General features: G+C 34.4%; 1 protein-coding gene across 1 annotated transcript in view; it reads right to left on the bottom strand.

Moving 5' to 3' along the window:
• Positions 1 to 17,930, bottom strand: part of NCAM1 (neural cell adhesion molecule 1) — a 455,625-nt gene that overhangs the window by 59,664 nt on the left and 378,031 nt on the right. The window contains 1 exon segment of the mRNA XM_051986988.1: positions 3,103 to 3,245. Within this exon segment, the coding sequence (XP_051842948.1) occupies positions 3,103 to 3,245 (143 nt within the window).

Genomic DNA, 17,930 nt, shown 5'->3' with positions numbered 1-17,930 from the left:
AAGATCCAGTCTCAGAAATAAAATAAAATAAAATTGCAATAACAGTAACTACCACCACCACCTCAATATAAGAAAGAACTTTCCAATAAGGAGGTGTCAGATAACAGAATGGACTCACATTCTTTAACACTGAAACTCTTTAAGGAGAGACTAAATGGTTATTTGGAATTATTGAGTAATGAAGAAGGGTTTTTTGATTTGTGCTAGGTGTGAAATTAGGTGCTATCTATGGTCCTTTACAGTTTTAAATATTCTGAGGGTGGTTTGTTGGTGCAATGGATAGTGTGCTGGGCTGGAGTCGGAAAACCTGAGTTCAGATCCAGCCTCAGACACTTACTAGCTGTGTGATCTTGAGTAAGTCACTTAATCCTGTTTGCCTCAGTTTTCTCATCTGTAAAATCAACTGGAGAAGGAAATGGCAAACTATTCTACTATCTTTGCCAAGGAAACCTCAAATAGGGTCACAGAGTTTGACATGACTGAAATAACAACAACAAATGTGCACAGCATTCTGTCTAATCCGATCCTTAGTATGTTTCTAAGTAGCCTTCCTTGCTTGCATAATTAGTAAAAAATATGTCTTTTCATCTGCTTGGAACATGCCCCTGAATTTAATGAGGAAAAAGTATCTTCTTTTATAGAAACTTGGATCAAGTCTAATGTTTGGTAATATATTATGTGTTTAAAAGTAAAATAAAAATGAACCTTCACTTTGTCTGGAATTAAACCTGTTAAACCAATTCCTATTATAAGCAGATAACTGGTAGCCCATATTTGAATTTTCTTAAATGTCATCCACACAACGAGGTTAAGCATCCTTCATCTGTGCCTTTGCTGTATCATGTAAGGCATTTTGCATTTTTCTCAAAGGTAGACATGTTAATAATACTTTGTCATGATACTGAGGGATTTAGAGAATTTCTGACAATTACTAATGCTACTTCCCATAAAAGTTAAGGCAAAATATATTCAAATAAACTATAATAAAACTAGTGTTATTAGAGTACTCCTAATTAATCAATAGTAAGAAAGTCTAGAAATATAATCTGATAAGGTAATCAGAGTCTCATCAAAAATGATTTCATACTATGCTCAAGGCATATACATGTATATACCTATATATTCATATCTATTGTTTACCCACCAGGCTCATAGTTCTAAATTAGGTACTTGGTTTCTTGTCTCCATTCTACAAAAACAGATTTACATTTTTAAATTCAGGACTGTCAGCTCATTAATTCAGGCAGCATGGACACAAAATTTAATGGTTTTTCTGGTCTGTCTTGGCCTATTAATATAACTCTGACCTAAGACCTAAAGACTTTAGAAATTAATTAGTCTATGGTTTTTCACCTGGGACAGAGACACATTTCAGTATCCTACTGTGGGTGATGACCTAGATCAAAGACATACATTTCTTCAGTTATTTTGGACATATCTATTTACTAAGCAGTAGTTTAAGCCCTGAAACAAACACTTACTCCATATAACAAACATGCTTAGAAGTGAAATCTGAACTGGAGATTAAAAAACTCCAATTTGAATGAGGGAATTTCTCAAAATAAACACCAAATTTCCTTAATATTGTTTCTTTCTATGATACCAAACAGCACACGTGAAAGTCCCAAAAATACTTAGCAGTTTTTCAGATAAGCATCTAAGTGGAGAAGACTCTTTGGAACAATGGGTTTTCTCTTTGGCTATCTGTTCGTGAAGAAGGAGATACCTTCAAAAGTATACTTGTCAAATGGAAATTCCTGATATCATGACTGCACTAACTCTCCTCCTTTTTGTTAACTTGATCCTAGCCTAGCTTTTAAAGAGAAAGACTAGTGAAATTCTAGGATTTGTGGTTTTCTAGTCTCTAGGGAATCCATTGCCAATGTTTTATACAGCTAAGATAATTACTCATGAATAGATGATAATATTCTGAGTAATAATATTAATAATAACAAGATAGCTAGTATTTATATAGTGCTTTAAAATTTGCAAAGTTCTTTACATATTATCTCATTTGATTCCCCCAAATTTTGGGAGGTATGTGCTATTATTACCCCTATTTCACAGATGACGAGACTGAGAATTTATGTGGCTTGCCTAAAGTCACTCAACTAAGAAGTATCTGAGACAATATCAGAACTCAAGTCTTGCTGACTCCTAGTCCAGCACTCTTCCTATTGTACTATCTATCTGCCTGGCTAAGAAAAATGGATTTCCAAAAGGATGTGTGAGATGAAGCTGGTTAAATGGCATAAAAGCAATAACATTTTGCTTTAAAATTATATTTCTACAATTTGCCTCTTTAAAACCAGTAAGAGTCAGATGTAAATGGGATTACTTTATTTTTTTGGGGAAGGATACAGATTACTAATATATAAAAAGTAACTTTTCAGAGGCATACAAGTTTATATGCCCTAGAGGTAAATTTTGCCAACTGTTTTCAACTATCTTTTCCATTGAGTCGTAAAGGGTGTTGAAATGTTCCCTAAACCTCTATGAATATAGTAAAGAACACTGTGTAACAAATTACGTGGGACAATACTATTTTGAAACTGCTAATTATTTTTGCCTTTAGAACAAAATGATATTGATATGTGACCAACAATACAGGCAGACATGTAGGCAACCAAAGTTTTGTGCATTCAGTACAGAGAGAGCATGAGCATACAATATATAAGGAATAGAATTAACAGGTTCATTTTGGTCCCTGTGATGATGGAGAGAAGTAGCCTGATGTTGTTATTCAGTACGTCAGGGTTCTTGGCTTTTCCTCCTCCATCACGGCTTTATAACCCTTGAAGTTGAAATTCCCCAGCCTCTTTCCCCCAAATCTTCTCCTTCTCCCACAGTCTTTCACTCTCTATCCAGTAGCTGCCTACCTCTTTGATTATACAGGCAGGATTTTGCCCCACTCTGTTGTGACTGGACTTTAAGGAGATGACATACTGACAGTGTGGACAGAAAGGCACTGGGGCTACTCTCTGTGTGTCCTGGTGACAAAATCATGTCTTTCAGCTCACCAGAGAGGCCCAGGCACTGTGGCCGACTGGAGCTGTTTCAAGTCTAGGTTCCAAGCCTCTGACAGCCTGGGAGACATTATACCTTTTCTTCATTGCTGATGTTTCTTGTGGAAGTTCTCCAGGTGATGGAGGGGATAGGGTCTCCTGAGGCTTCACAGGTAAGAGTTATCTGCTCCTCCAACTCCATGGCGGTTTTGTTCTCCACATAGTTAATTTTGGGTTTTGCTGCAAAGAATAAATATTTCTGTAAGTTAATCGGAATTTTTTCATCTTTGTGGAAATGCACACACAAAAATATTGAGACATGTTCCCTACTTTTACTGAGCTTACAACCTAGTAAAGGAGACAATGTGTGCATAAATAATATTTGTTATTACAAATTAAATATATTATAGCTATATAAGGCCATAGTTGGGAAGTGTCACATAAGTTGGATAGAAAAATTTTATGGGAGCTAAAAAATGAAAGACCACTTCCTACTGAGAAGACATCATGGAGATGACATTTGAGAAATCTCCTACCTCAGTAGGAGAGTATTTCATGTGAAAATAAAAGTATAAACAAAGAAAAAATAATGACAATTGGGGGGGGATTGTTAAGGATGTTAAGCTTGTCTACTGTGAAGGGTTCATATAGGAAATAATATGAAATACCATTGGAAAGATAGATAGGGCCAAGTTAAGGATGGGGCCTTGAATTCTAAGCTAAGACTTTTGGACTTTGTCTCATAATAATTAGGGAGTCATGGATGGTTTATAAGGAAGAGAATAATATAATAAAGACATTATTTAGGGAAGATTAATTTGTCATTGGAATGAGTAAAAAGGTCAGCAGAATGTTTGAAAGACCACTGCAAAATTGAGGTGTAAGGTAATAAGACAGAACTAGGGTTGTGTCAGATGGAATAGAAATGATAGACAGATATAACAGACCACAAAAGAAGAAATGGCAGAATTTGGAAAATGATAAGAGAAGCATAAAAGATGATTCTGATGTTTTAAATCTATATGACTGGGAAAATGTTGCCAACATTAATGAAAATAGGAGAGTTAGAAAGCAGAGCTGATTTAGTGGGGAAGATGAGTTCATTTCCTAAATGTTTCAGGTGTATGCACATGAATACAAACATTTAAGAGCCAAATTAAACATTAGAGAAAATTGAATTTTCTCAATTTAAAACAATCATACCCTGAAAGCACTGAACCTTTCCCATAAGAACGTGATAATACTGGAAAACCTCACTAGTTTCACTCATTGGAGAGGGAAGGGGATTAATGAAAACTCTGAGTTCCAAATTGGAGTAGTGAAATGAAGATGAGATTTGAAATCAGGAGAGAACTAGGTTTGAATACTGGTTATAGGAGGGCTTCTTAAACTTTTTGCATTTGCAACCTCTTTAAGCCTAAAGAATTTTCATATGACTTTGAATATATAGACATATAAAATAGGTAAATAAATAAAACATTTGCTGATATCATATCATAATTTTGTGACCCCCCCCAAACTGTTATGAGAACCCAAGTGGGGTTGCAAACCATATAGTTTAAGAAACTAGGAGCTAGCTATCCACTTGCTGTGGATCATAAGAAACCCACACAACTGCTCAATCTCAGTTTTCTCATATGAAAAATGGGGACACTGTACTTTTGACTAACAGGGTTGATTAATTTAAGCTCAAATGAGGTGACATTTATAAAGTACTTTTCAAATCTTAAGAGTGCTATAGACATGCCTTATTAAATTATTTTTTAACAATGACTTTTCAAATTTAATTACTTTCAAGTCCACATAGTATCTCAAACTAAGTTAAAATATCCTGCTAGAATATATATATATATACATATATATATGTATATATATATATATATATTGGTGAGATCTTTTTAATTGTAGTAAAATGGTACCTGTAAAGTCCATAAAGGTTTATTTCCAAAAGCAGTTCAAATATGTCCCTAGGGTTTTTGTTGACAACAGTTTGCTTAGAAAATCATGTTTTAGTAGGTAGTAAAAATATAGTTGTCCATCCAGTGTGATAAATGATCACAAATTCCAAATTAATGAGGTCTTAGTTTGTCAAGATTATGCTTTTAATCGTGACAAATTCAAGGTTGGTACTATCTTGGATTTATAGAAGACTTGGGTTTAATTATTGGTTCTGTTGCTTACTACCTATGTGATCTGAGAAAAGAGGCCTTAGGCTCTCTCAGTTTCAATTTCCTCTAAGGTTCTATCCAGTTCTATATCTACGATTCTATAAAAGATTCATTCCAAGAAGGTGGTAACTTCTTACAGATATTTTATCACTGATCTTCACAACCCCAGAAAGATCAATGTTAAGTATTGTCACACAGAGGGTAATATTTTTTCTGTGTCTATCGATGACAAGATCAGCAGTTGTCAAGGTTAAAATCCAGTCAGCTACTCAGTTAGTTAAGTATTTAGAATGCCAGACACCTAGTTTGATATTTTTTTCTTTGTGAACCTGTTGTTTTGGTGTCTGGAGATAACTAGAGACAGGCTAAATTTCTGATACCAAAAGAATATGGAACTGAGAGCTATAGGCCTAGCTTTAGTCCTTACCTCTGAGACTAATTAGTTTTGTTGCCTTAGAAAAGTCACTTTAATTATTTTGGCCTCATTTGAAAAAAGAAGGGATCCACCTAAATGGTATTTAAGACTGCTTTCTCTCTGCCCTTCCCTAATATTCTCTAATTCTGTGTGAAATGTAGAATTATACAACACGATCTATTGTGAATCTGATTTGAACAGACAAAAATGCTTTGGTTTTCAAAACAGAAACAATGAGAAACACGGAGAAGAAATGACCATGGCATTTTAGAGTTTGTGATAAGATAAAAAGGGAATGGCAGGAACAGTGTAACATGTATCCGAGACATTAAGAAGATAGATTTCATAAAAGTCAAGGAAAAGATATGTGTAATACTTTGACCTAAAAAGGGAAACGAAAGAAGAAGAAACCTTTCATAAACAAAATTTTGAAAACATAGTTGCAAATGATTTCTATATGGATCAAAGCAAGAAGATATTTAAAAAGATGACCGAAAGGAAAACTCTGCACTAGACTTGGGTTTTTTTTAAAGGATAAATGTCAAAGATGGAAAGGAGAGCAAATCATAGAGACAAATACAAAAGACTGCTATATTCCTAAAAAAGCATCAATGTTGTGAAAAATACAAAGAATATAAAGGTTTTTTTTAGTAAAAGTTAGATTATGGTCAAGAAGGGATTGACTTGCTACTTGGGATGAATAGGATGATGGTAAAAAATGACACAAAAAAAGCAGAAATGAATTCTTGGTTTGTTTTTCTTTTGTCGATCTAGAAAATTATCTTCCTATAAAGAAGGATAAAACAAAAAAAGTTAAGGAAATAGTGAAATTCAAGGTAATTGAGTTGATGTTAAGAGAGCACCTGTCCTAAATGAGCTCAACCCATCTGGCCTAAATGAAGTACATTTTCAGGTACTGAAATAACTTGTTTATGAAGCACGTAGAGTAGGGGTGAAGTGTTTTTGGAACTGGAGACAGACACATGGTCTAATTGTCAAAAGGGAAAGAAAGTAGTCTTCAAAGTAACACCTAGGGGCATCTGATGTTTTGGAGGAAAATATTCAGAAAAAAATCTAGAATGGATGAGTAAATGTATCATTTCTCAAACTTAGTTTTGCAGAACTTTGGAATTTCAAAAAATAGTCAGGGGCTCTACAAAAGAAAAAAATCTGTACTGGCATAAAATCATACCCAGCAAAATAATTTAATTTGCTGGATCTCTTGGAAGTATACAATCTATATATTGCTGCAATGTGGAAATACAATCAATCAACGAATATTTTTAATGTGTATTGTCTTCCAGAAATGGAAATACAAAGACAAAAATTAATTTTTTTTCAAAAGCCTAGATGTAATTAATTACCAGTCCAAACCTTTATTGCTCTAGAAATATTGTTTGGGCTCACTAGGAATGTGATAGAAAGCACAAGTGATACAATTATTGGCAGACTGCAAAGCTGACAACTGCAGGCAAATAATAATGATGATGATGATGATGATATGGATTTAAGACTTGCAAAGTGCTTTACACTTATTACTTCTCTTGATCTTCCTAACTCTGATAGAGATGGTGGATGCCTACATTCCAAGCATGGGGACAGCCTCACAAAGAAACAAGGAAAGAAGGGATAATGTCATGTCTGGAGAACAGTAAGGAAGCCATTTAATCTAAAGTATAGCAGGAATGAAGAACAATAATATAAAATAAGGATGAAAGGGCAATATGGTTCTGGATTGGGACTGAAATGCCAAATCTTAAAGGTAATAGGAAGCTACTGAAACTTTTTGTACAGGAGAATGGCCTAGTCCAACTCTGTGCTTTAGGAATATCACTTTAGCAGAGCAAATATATTGTTACTGCAATAGGTCAGGCATGAGGAGATGAAAGTTTGAACTAAAAAGACATGTGAATTGAAAGAAGGAGGCTATGAGAATGATGTAAATCTTGAAGGAATCATATGTGAACGGATATTTTGGATGGGGAAGAATAAAATGTCAAAGATGACTGAGTTTCAGAACCTATGTGACTATAAGAAAAGGACTGGTAACAATTATGTGATCCCCATTTTTTTCCTAAGTTAATTATGAGCAGGTGCAAAATTAGAGAATGCAAAAATACAGTCGATCATTGGCATTTTTTTGTGGAGTGCTTGTAAAAGAACCAATAGACATTTATTTATTAGTGATATTTTTGACTCATTTTTTGTGCCAATGTCTATATAAAGGATAATTGGATAAAATCAGGAAGTCTGAAGAGACAGGAAAGCAAAACTGTTAATAATCAAGGCTCTGATGATGAAACAAACATCTGTAATTGTAGCATCGAGTACAAATCCCAAATAGAGGAGAAATGCAAATAAGATAAGTCCCCCAGTGTAGGTTTACTTCTAGTTATCTCAATGCAGGGAACTCACACAAGGCAAATGCTCACATAGTCAGAAGAAGCAATACAAGAATATTCTCAAGGGCTCTCTAAAGAAATTTGGAATTGATTGTGAAACATAGGAGACAATGGCAACGGACCCTCCAGCATAACTTGAATCAAATAAGGCACTGTGTTCTACGAGCAAAGCAGAATTGCAGAAGTTCAAAGACACTCGTGGACAAAGCAACAAGTGGCAGAACTGAGATTTGAACTGAGTTCTCTCATTCCAGAGATAGCATTTTGATTATGAGAGCTTAAGCTGAAGGGTCTACCACTATAGAGATGCTAAGAATAAGTGATTCATCTTCGTGAGCACTTAGAAAGAGGAATGGCTATCATCAAAAGGCAATAGTGGTTCATTAAGAAGTCATGATGGACCATACAAGCTTCTTTTTTTTTAAACACATTTTTGAATAATTAGACACAGCATATGTGATTTTGGCAAAGTATTCAACAAAGTATTTTATGATATTTCTGTGGGCAAGATGGAGAGATGTGAGCTAATGTGAGAATATTTAATTAAATTCTGAGCTTGCTAAATGATCATAACTAGAGAGTCTTAGATATTGTTCCATAAGGCTCAGCATTTTTATTATTAACTTGGGGAAAGATCTAATAGGTATATTCTATGAAATTAGAAGAATTCTAAATATGATAGATGATAGATTCAGGATTCAAAAAAAAGATCAATGGCCTAGAATGACAGTTCAAATATATAAGGGAAAATGTAAAACCCTATATTTGAGTTTAAACAACAACTGTAAAAGTACAGGATGGCTTAGACATCAGTCTTCATAAAAGGAGATTGATGGAATAAAAGCTCAGTAAAAGTCAAGTATATGAGTAATTGAAAATTAAATTGAAAAAGAGAATTCAATCTGAGGCTAGATTAATAGAAGAATAGTGTTCATAATGAGGAAGAATGATCGAAGTAGTCTTGCTTGATTAGACTGTTTAGAGTATGATGTTCATTTTTGTTTACTATGTGTAATATAGCATTTACAGTCTGGAATTTGCCTAGAGAAGAGCAACCAGAATGATGAAGAGATTTGATATCATGTCATGTGATGATGGTCTGAAAGGTTACCCTTGGGAGAACTTGGGAGGTTACCCTGGAGAAAAGAAGATTTAAGGATGACATTACTATGGTATTCCAATGGAAGAAGGTCTGGATGTTCTGTTACAGCTCTAAGAAGAGAACCAGGATCAAAACAAGGAAGTTACAAGGGACTCATATTAAGGGTCAATATAATGAGGGACTTCAAAAATTTCATGAGGTGTCCTAGGAAATTGGGAGATGCTGCAACTGAAACACTTTAATCAGATGCTGGATGATTCCTCATTGGAATAAAATTCATAGATGATAGGGAAGGGGAGGGAGGGAGTAAGCATTTATATAGTGCCTACCAATTACTAGATAAACACTATACTAAGCACTTTTACAAATATTATTTCATTTAAATCTCACAGTGATCCTGAGAGGTAGGTGCTATTATTATCTCTATTTATAATTGAGAAAACTGAGGCAACATGATGACCAAGATCACACAGCTGGTGAATGTCGGAAGCTGTATTTAGAGGAATTAAGAATTTGGTGGCAGGGAGAAGGAGGGAGAGCTTTAAGCTTGTCCTGTTACCATCCTTCCCTTTGCTAGATTCATGGACAGCTAAAAATCACAAGAGAAAGAATCACAGCATATCAGGGATGGAAAGATCTTGGAGAATAGCTAGCCCAACCAATATCTGAATGAGAATCTCCCCTACACAATATTCCTGAAAAATTGTTGTCCATTCTTTAATTCAAGATCTCCAGTTAAGTGAGACATAGGACTTCCTGAAGCATCTCATAAATTTTTCATTTATGTGAAGCTTAAATCTATCTCTCTCCATTGTCCACTTGTTTTTCCTCATTCTCTCTTCTGGAGGAAAGTAGAATCGGTACCATCATTCTTTCATGTGATGTTTTTTCCGCAAAAGACCCACATGAAGACAACTCATGTCCTTGGAAGAGTTTCTTTCCTCCAGGGTGTTCCTTCTAGTCATGATCTCAAGGCTCTTTCATTTTTTTTTTTTTTGTTTGACCTCCTTTCATCCCTGTCTAGCTTACTGATGTTCTTCCTAAAATGTGTTGCCCAGAACTGAACACAATGTCCTGACTCCCGCGGACATAGAGCAATAAGACTAATGACTACCTGTTCCTGAACATTATCTTCTTTTATTGTAGACTAAGATTGCTTTGACCCTTTTGACTTTCACATCATACTCATGTTAACTTACATTGAAATGTGAGTCTACTAAAATCCCTAGACTTTTGATTTGATTATTCCTCCACACTTTGAACTTGTGAAGTTGAGTTTTTGAAACTCAGAACAAGATTTTGCATTTGTCCCTAATAAATTCTATTTGTTAGATTCATTCCCACATTCTTGGATCATAGGCTTAGGGCTTGATGGAACATTAGAGATCATCTATCCTCTTTTGTTTTGTAGATGGGGAAATTGAAGAGGTTTAGACAGGGCAAATTACTTTTTTTTACATCAGACAGCTAGCAAGTGGTGAAGTTGGGATTTGAACAAATTCAATGGCATGAAATAAAATATTATTTCTGCTTCATCAAGGGAGATAATACATATAAAAGGGCTTAGCACAGTAGTAGATGATAAATAAATCTTCATTCCCTTCCCTTTTTCCTTCCCTGTGTGATGTATCTTTCAGCATATTATACCACACTCCTGTGTGATGTCTTTCAGCATATTAACAAATCTTTGTAGCTTTATGTTAGTCGCAAATTTGATAAGCATGACATGTATATCTTTAAGTCATTAATAAAAATCTTAGAATGGAATAAAATCTAAATCCTTAGAACATTCCATTAAAAAACCTCTTTCTTAGTCCCTAATTATAAATCATGAATGAAAAGGAAGGGAGGACAGAGAAAGGATAATGACCTGAGAAAGTATTGATAGGTGAAGAAAATTACAGGTTTCGATGAGAGCAAAGATCGTATTTAAGAGAAGGATATAATGAAATCTAGACTGTCTGAACATCCTAGGTATGACTGAATTTGCACAAAGGAGCAGGATTTAAGGAGACCCTCACTGGAAAGTGAAGGATTTAGAAGGAATGTCAACAGGTATAAAGAAAAACAGGTGAGAAAGAAAGCATATAGTAAGCCAGGTGCTGTACTCATTAAAAATGAGGAAACTGAGTAGCTCCTTTTCCTTTTTATCATCTAATATCATCATCATTCACTTCAAGCAAAGGTCCTATTCAATTTTTGATCCTCTTATATTTGTTCCTAAATATGTAAAAAAAAAACCTATAAAAATCATTCAAACTGTTTTATTGTCTTTAGCTTCTTTCTCCAGCTTTTGTACATTCTGATGTTATTCTTCTCCCCACTGCCAACTTTTAACATTTTTATTTAAAGTTTTGAGTTCAACATTTTATCTCTTTCTCCCTTCCTTGCCTCATCCCTAAGCAGTCAGATATGTTATAGTGCACAATTATGTAAAACATTTCCATATTAGTCATATTGTACAAGAAGACCAGAACAAAAGAAAAAAAAATAAAGAAAGTGAAAAAATATAATACTTCAGTCTGTATTCAAATAATATTAGTTCTTTCTCTGGAGATGAATAGTATGTTCACCATTAGTCTTTTGGAATTTTCTTTGGATCACTGTTTTGCTGAGAATAGCTAAGTCATTCACAGTTCTTCATCAAATAATATTGCTGTTATGGTGCTCAGTATTCTGGTTCTGTTTACTTCACTATGTGTCAGTTCATGTAAGTTTTTCCAGGTTTTTCTGAAATCATTCTGCTTGTTATTTCTTATGACACAATAATATTCCATTACAATCATATAACAAAGCCACTTTAGCTATTCTCAAATTGATGGGCATCCCTTCAATTTCCAATTCTCAGCCACCACAAAAATGCTGCTACAAATATTTTTGAACAAATAGATCCTTTTCCTTTTTGGGAATGTCTTTAGGATATAGATCTAACAGTGGTATTGCTATACCCAGTGTTCTAGGTCATTGTGCATCATTCCAAATTACTCTCCAGTATGGTTGGTGCTGTTCATAATTTCATCAATCGTGCATTAATATCCCGGTTTTCCTATATTCCCTCCAACATCCAACATTCTCCTTTTTTGTCACACTAGTCAATCTGCTAGATGTAAAGATAGTACTTCAAATTTGTTTCAATTTGCATTCTCTAATCAATAGTGATTTAGAGCATTTTTATATGATTATAGAGAGCTTTGATTTCTTTGAAAACTGCCTGTTCATATCCTTTGACCATATGTTAATTGGAGAATGATTTGTACTTTTTTATAAATTTGATTTAGTTCTCTATATATTTTAGAAATGAGGCCTTTATCAGAGATATTTGTTGCAAAAAATGTTTCTCTAGTTGTCTGCTTTCCTTGTAATTTTGCTTGCATTTATTTTATTTGTGCAAAATTTTTTAAATTTTATATAATCAAAATGATCTATTTTATATTTTTAATGTTCTCTGTATTTTCTTTGGTTGTAAAGTCTTCCTTTATTCATAAATATGACAGGTAAACTATTTCATGCTCTTTTAATTTGCTTTTGGTATCACTTTTTAAGTGTAAATATTGTACCCATTTTGACTTTATCTTGTTATATAGTGTGAAATGTTGGTCTATACCTAATTTTTGCCATGCTGTTTTCCAGTACTCCCAGCCATGTTTCTTAAAGAATGCATTTTTGGTTTCAAAACCCTGGGTTTGGGGGTTTATCATATACTAGATTACAATGGTCATTTACTTTAATTAGTTTGTACACAATCTATTCCACTGACCCACCATTCTAGTTCTTAGCCAATACCAGATTGTTTTGGTAATTACTGCTTTATAATACTGCTTGAAATTTGATACACTAGGCCACCTTCTTTTGCATTTATCTTTCATTGATTCATTTGATATCTTTAAGCTTCTGTTCTTCCTGAGCTCTCTCAAATAATTTTTGATAGTTTGATTAGTATGGCATACTGAATAAATAGATTAATTTAGGTAGGATTGTTATTTTTCTTACATTGGCTCAGCCTACACATGAAGAATTGATATTTTTCCAATTGTTTAGATGTGATTTTATTTGTGTGAAAAATATTTTAAATTGTGTTCATATAACTCCTGGGTTTGTTTTGGCAGGTACATTCCCAAGTATTTTATATTTGTCTACAATTATTTTAAGTGGAATTTCTCTTTCTGTCTCTTGCTGCTGGACTTCGTTGGTCATATATAGAAATGCTGATGATTCATATGAGTTTATTTTGTATCCTGCAACTCTGCCAAAGTTCTTAATAATTTCAAATAGTTTTTAGTTGATTCTTTAGTATTTTCTAAGTATAATCTTGATGTTACTCCTACAAAATCAAGCTTTTATATTCATTTTCCACTACTTGCCCTTGTTTCTATTTTCTCCATATACCTTTAAAAAAAGCTAAGTTAATTGATAAATTCCTGTTAAAATAATATCAGTCTAAGCAACTTACTCATCAGAAATACATCTCTTCTTGAACACAGAATCAATTCACAAGCCCCTCCCATATCTCTGTGTCGACTTTCCCTAAAAGATTTTAGTTCATGGGATCCTATGATTCCAGACCATTTCTAAACCTTCAAATATCTGCTATTCTAAAATCTAGGCATGTAGAAGACTATGACTGGCTTTCTGCCCTTTTTCTCTTATAAATTCTAAGGAGAAAAAGTAATTTTATCACAGGATTCCTCCCATTTCTATTTCAGCAACCAGTTCTTCTTTGCTGGTGACAATTACCAGTACAGATAGTATCACCAGTAGAAAAAACATTAGTAGAAGTTTCCCTCTTTGGTTCCTCTCTCTTTTGAGGGAGCAAATTATTTTAAGGCAAGCGAAAAGATTATTAAACCTTCTGCTTCTGTCAGTGAGTGAAATAAATTCCAATTCCAAAGAACTAAAGATGTCTATTACTGTTATTATCACATCTCTTTTCTAGGCCTGTATCCTATTTCCCAATCATCTTTACTATTTTTCCTTTTGGTCTATGCAATTTATAATATACTCCAATAATGAGTTTCTGCCTCTAAAGAGTTTCACCTCATCTTTCATAATGCTCCCCACTTGAGTACCTGAATTTTCTCACATAGATATATATTCTTGATAAACAGTGTTGCTCTACTCCCCTTTTTCAACTATATTGTCCATTTTAAATAAGATGTTCCCTTCTAGGTCTATATGCAAATAATGGTTTCATTCCACTGAGATTCAGTGATATCTACTAAGTCAAAATGAATCTTACTACATGGGATCTTTAGTAGATTTTCTTTGTTACATATTTTTTGTTGTTTCATCATTTCAGATATATCCAACTCTTTGTTATCTCATTTTGGGTTTTCTTGGCAAAAAAACTGGAGTGGTTTGCCATTTCCTTTTCTAGTTCATTTTACAGGTGAATGAAGTGAGGTAAATTGGGTTAAGGGACCTACCCAAGGTCACACAGGTAGTAAGTGTCTGAGGTTAGATTTAAACTCACAAAGATGAGTTTCCCTGATTCCAAGATCAGTGCTCTATTATACCACCTAGTTATCCTTTGTTACACATACTTTATTATTTATACATAACTTTACCCAAAGGTCCTGAATTTTTATTGTTGGTTGATCACTGGGTGTGAGGTCAAAAAGACCGTATTCAAATCCAATCTATCATTTTACCTCTGCCTGTCTCTATTGCCTCATCTATAAAATGGGAATAAGCACCTGAGTGCTTACCTACTCCTGAGTTAATGTAAGGATCAGATAAAGTAAAAAATTAAGTATTTTGCAAATCTGAAGGCTCTATATAAGTGCTAGCTATCATTAGCAAAGCATTTGAGAAATATGTATTGTCTTGACTGATTAGTTTTGCTTTCATTGGCTCTTTTCTGGAAATTTATTTTCTGTGTTCAGGACCTCAATTGCTACTGTTCTTCCTAACATTTCTGGAGACATCTAGCTTGGTGATTATTGGTTGCTAATGTTCTTCAGCTTCCTTTCCTTTTTAGTATGAGAGTTGAAAAACTCCAAACATTTTTAAGGAGAGTTTTGTAGAGGTCCTCCCATCCTAGCTAAGAGACTATTAGTACTACATTTAAGCTGGGTGTAGAATTTCAAATTTCATTTTCAGTTACCTTCCTAACTAGCTATTTACTTTCCCAAGTAGCTCTTTTCTTTTAAAACCCTTGTCATTCATGGGCAGAAAATAGTACCTGTGGTCTTAAGGGCTTCAGTTTCTTACCCCACACTTTATAATCTTCACAATGCTTTCTAAATTCCTTCTGGCGGTATCATTTATACCCTTGAGAGTCACCAGAAGTTAGTAGCAGTCATTCTGGTTGATGAGTCTTGGAAGATTTTCTAGCACTTCCTAGATATCCGCCTCAGAAGACGGCAGACCCCTCCACTGTTAATAGTGAGTTGACAAATAGCTGCCTCATTATCTCTCAGCAGGGAATCCCCAATCACCACAACTTGTTTTTTTCTGCCTCTGAACACTTAGTGGATGCTGTCTCGTGGGATGGCACCTGTAGATGCACATTGTCATATTCTTGGAGAGTAAGCAGCTGCTTCATCCTCAGAAGGTCTGGCTCCCTCATTTTTCAGCAGAGACTCAATTTGCTACTTTACTTCACATCATTCAGGTGAATTTCTTTAAAGCACAGAGCTGACCATATTATCCCCTTTTTCAGTACACTTTACTGGCTTTCTATGTTTGCCTAAAGGATCAAATACAAAATCCTTTATGCAATCTTTAAAGCATTTCATAATGTGGCCCTTTCTTGTCTTCTGAGTTCTTTTTTCCCCTGGATTTTAAATCAGATCCTCCTGATTCTGGACCAGTGCTCTATCCACTGCTGCCCTCTCCGCACCTCCCACCCCTATTGATTCTTAATACCTACCCCCAAATTCCTGTTATTCCTCCTTATTTAGTATCCACTCACTTCTTCCCTCCTTTGCCTCCTCGCCCCTCATCACTAGACTTTGGTCCTAATTTTAACTCTATTGGAGTCCTTGATCAAATGAAGAGAATAGCATGTGAACAAGGAGAACTTACCAAGCCCCCTGACAGGTCAGATATGAGAGAACACGGGCTCCCTGACATTCCATCTTGGACATCTGAACCTAACAGAATCATTACCTGTGGAGAACCAATACTACAGCCTTGGTGCTATCTTTTGGGTTAAATAAGGTCTTGTGGGCTGGCCAGGGAAATCAAATGCCATGTATAACATTGTTTCTATGGGGAAATGCATTCAGATTCCAAACACCTGATTTTTTTGTCAGCTGGAGACTGCCTGAATACAGTCCTGCCAATTGCCCAAAACAACATGGCACAGGAGATAAAATCCTGAATGAGGAATAAGGGAATAAAGGTTACATTTCTGTTCAGCTTGATGTTCTAAGCAAGTCACTTCGCTTCTCTGTAAATCAGCTTTGTGATTTATACAATAAGGATTTTATTTCTTTCTTTTCTTACTGCATGATAGTCTGTGATCACACAAAAAATTCTGGAAAAGTTCCACAGATCAATGTCATCTGAATGACAGTGGCTATTGTGTGTTTGACTCCTATGTATCATATTTTTGTGAAGATGGACTACTTTTGAATACAAATAACAGCTCTAAAAGAAGATCTCTTTGAAACATTCACATGCTATCACTTAATATCTTGGTGCCTCTGTTTCCTCATCTGTAAGATGGGGATAATGATACCTAATAGGAGCTAGCATTCATATAGCCTTTTAAGATTTGCAAATATTATCTCATTTTATCCTTAGAATAATTCTGAGAGAAAGGTGGCATTGTTATCCCAATTTTATGAGGAAAATAAATCTCATATATTGGCTGAGTGGCTTGCCCAGGCTCATATAGATAGTATGTGTCTCAGGCCAGATTTGAACTCAGGTTTTTCTGATTTCAGAAAGTGTTCTATCTACTGCACCATTTAGATGTTATATAAATAATACTATACTGACTTTCTTGAAGGGTTGTTGTGAATCATGAATTTTAGACCCTTTTTCAAGTCTTAATGTGATGGATTATTTAATTTTTGTCTTTATACTATCAGCACCTAGGGAAGTATTTGGTACATAGAAGGTGCTCAATAAATGCTTGTTGAATGATTGATTTCAAGTTCATATAATAGGATGAAACAAATTTTTTTTCTAAATTCAGTAGTGCAGGATGTATAAAGCATCTCATTTATAAGTAAAAGTTAACATGGATTAAAAGAAAATAAAAATTTTAAAGTTTTTTTTCCTTTAAACATTCCCTTTTAAGGTCATATTTACTACTCCTTTACTTAGTATATCTTTTCTTCCCAAAGAGTAAAGAAAAAATATATATGCTGTAGAAATTTGTATATATATTTGTTGTTGCTCCCAGGCAAAAGCAAAATCCAGTTCCTAGATTAATGAACTTGTCCCACAGCTATGAATACAAAATGATAACAGCAGTAGATCTTTGCCTAGTTACAATTTGTATAGCACTTTCCCATACATTGTCTAATAAAATTTCCCACTTTGCAGATGAAAAAACTAAGGTACAGACAGTTTCCATAGCTTATTCTAGGCTAAGCAGTTCTATATTAATTCTAGGTTATCTGTAGCTCTAAAGTCTCCTAACAATCCAATGCTTTTAATGATATAGGAGTTTCTTTCATTCTTTCTCATGGAATCACTCCATATATAGTGGAAAGAGAAAAAAAATGGGAAGAAAGGACATGGTTATAAGTCAAGTGGGGGGGGAAGAATAATAATAATGATAGCAAACACTTATATTGAGCTTATTATGTGGTAGACACTGTGCCCAGCACTGTACAAGTTATTATCTCATTCATCCTTACAACAGACCTAGAAGCTAGATGT

The sequence above is a fragment of the Antechinus flavipes genome, chromosome 3 (assembly GCF_016432865.1).
Source record: "Antechinus flavipes isolate AdamAnt ecotype Samford, QLD, Australia chromosome 3, AdamAnt_v2, whole genome shotgun sequence".
NCBI lineage: Eukaryota > Metazoa > Chordata > Mammalia > Dasyuromorphia > Dasyuridae > Antechinus > Antechinus flavipes.
The sequence above is the reverse complement of the archived record's forward strand: the minus strand, read 5'-3'. Positions and strand labels throughout refer to the sequence as shown.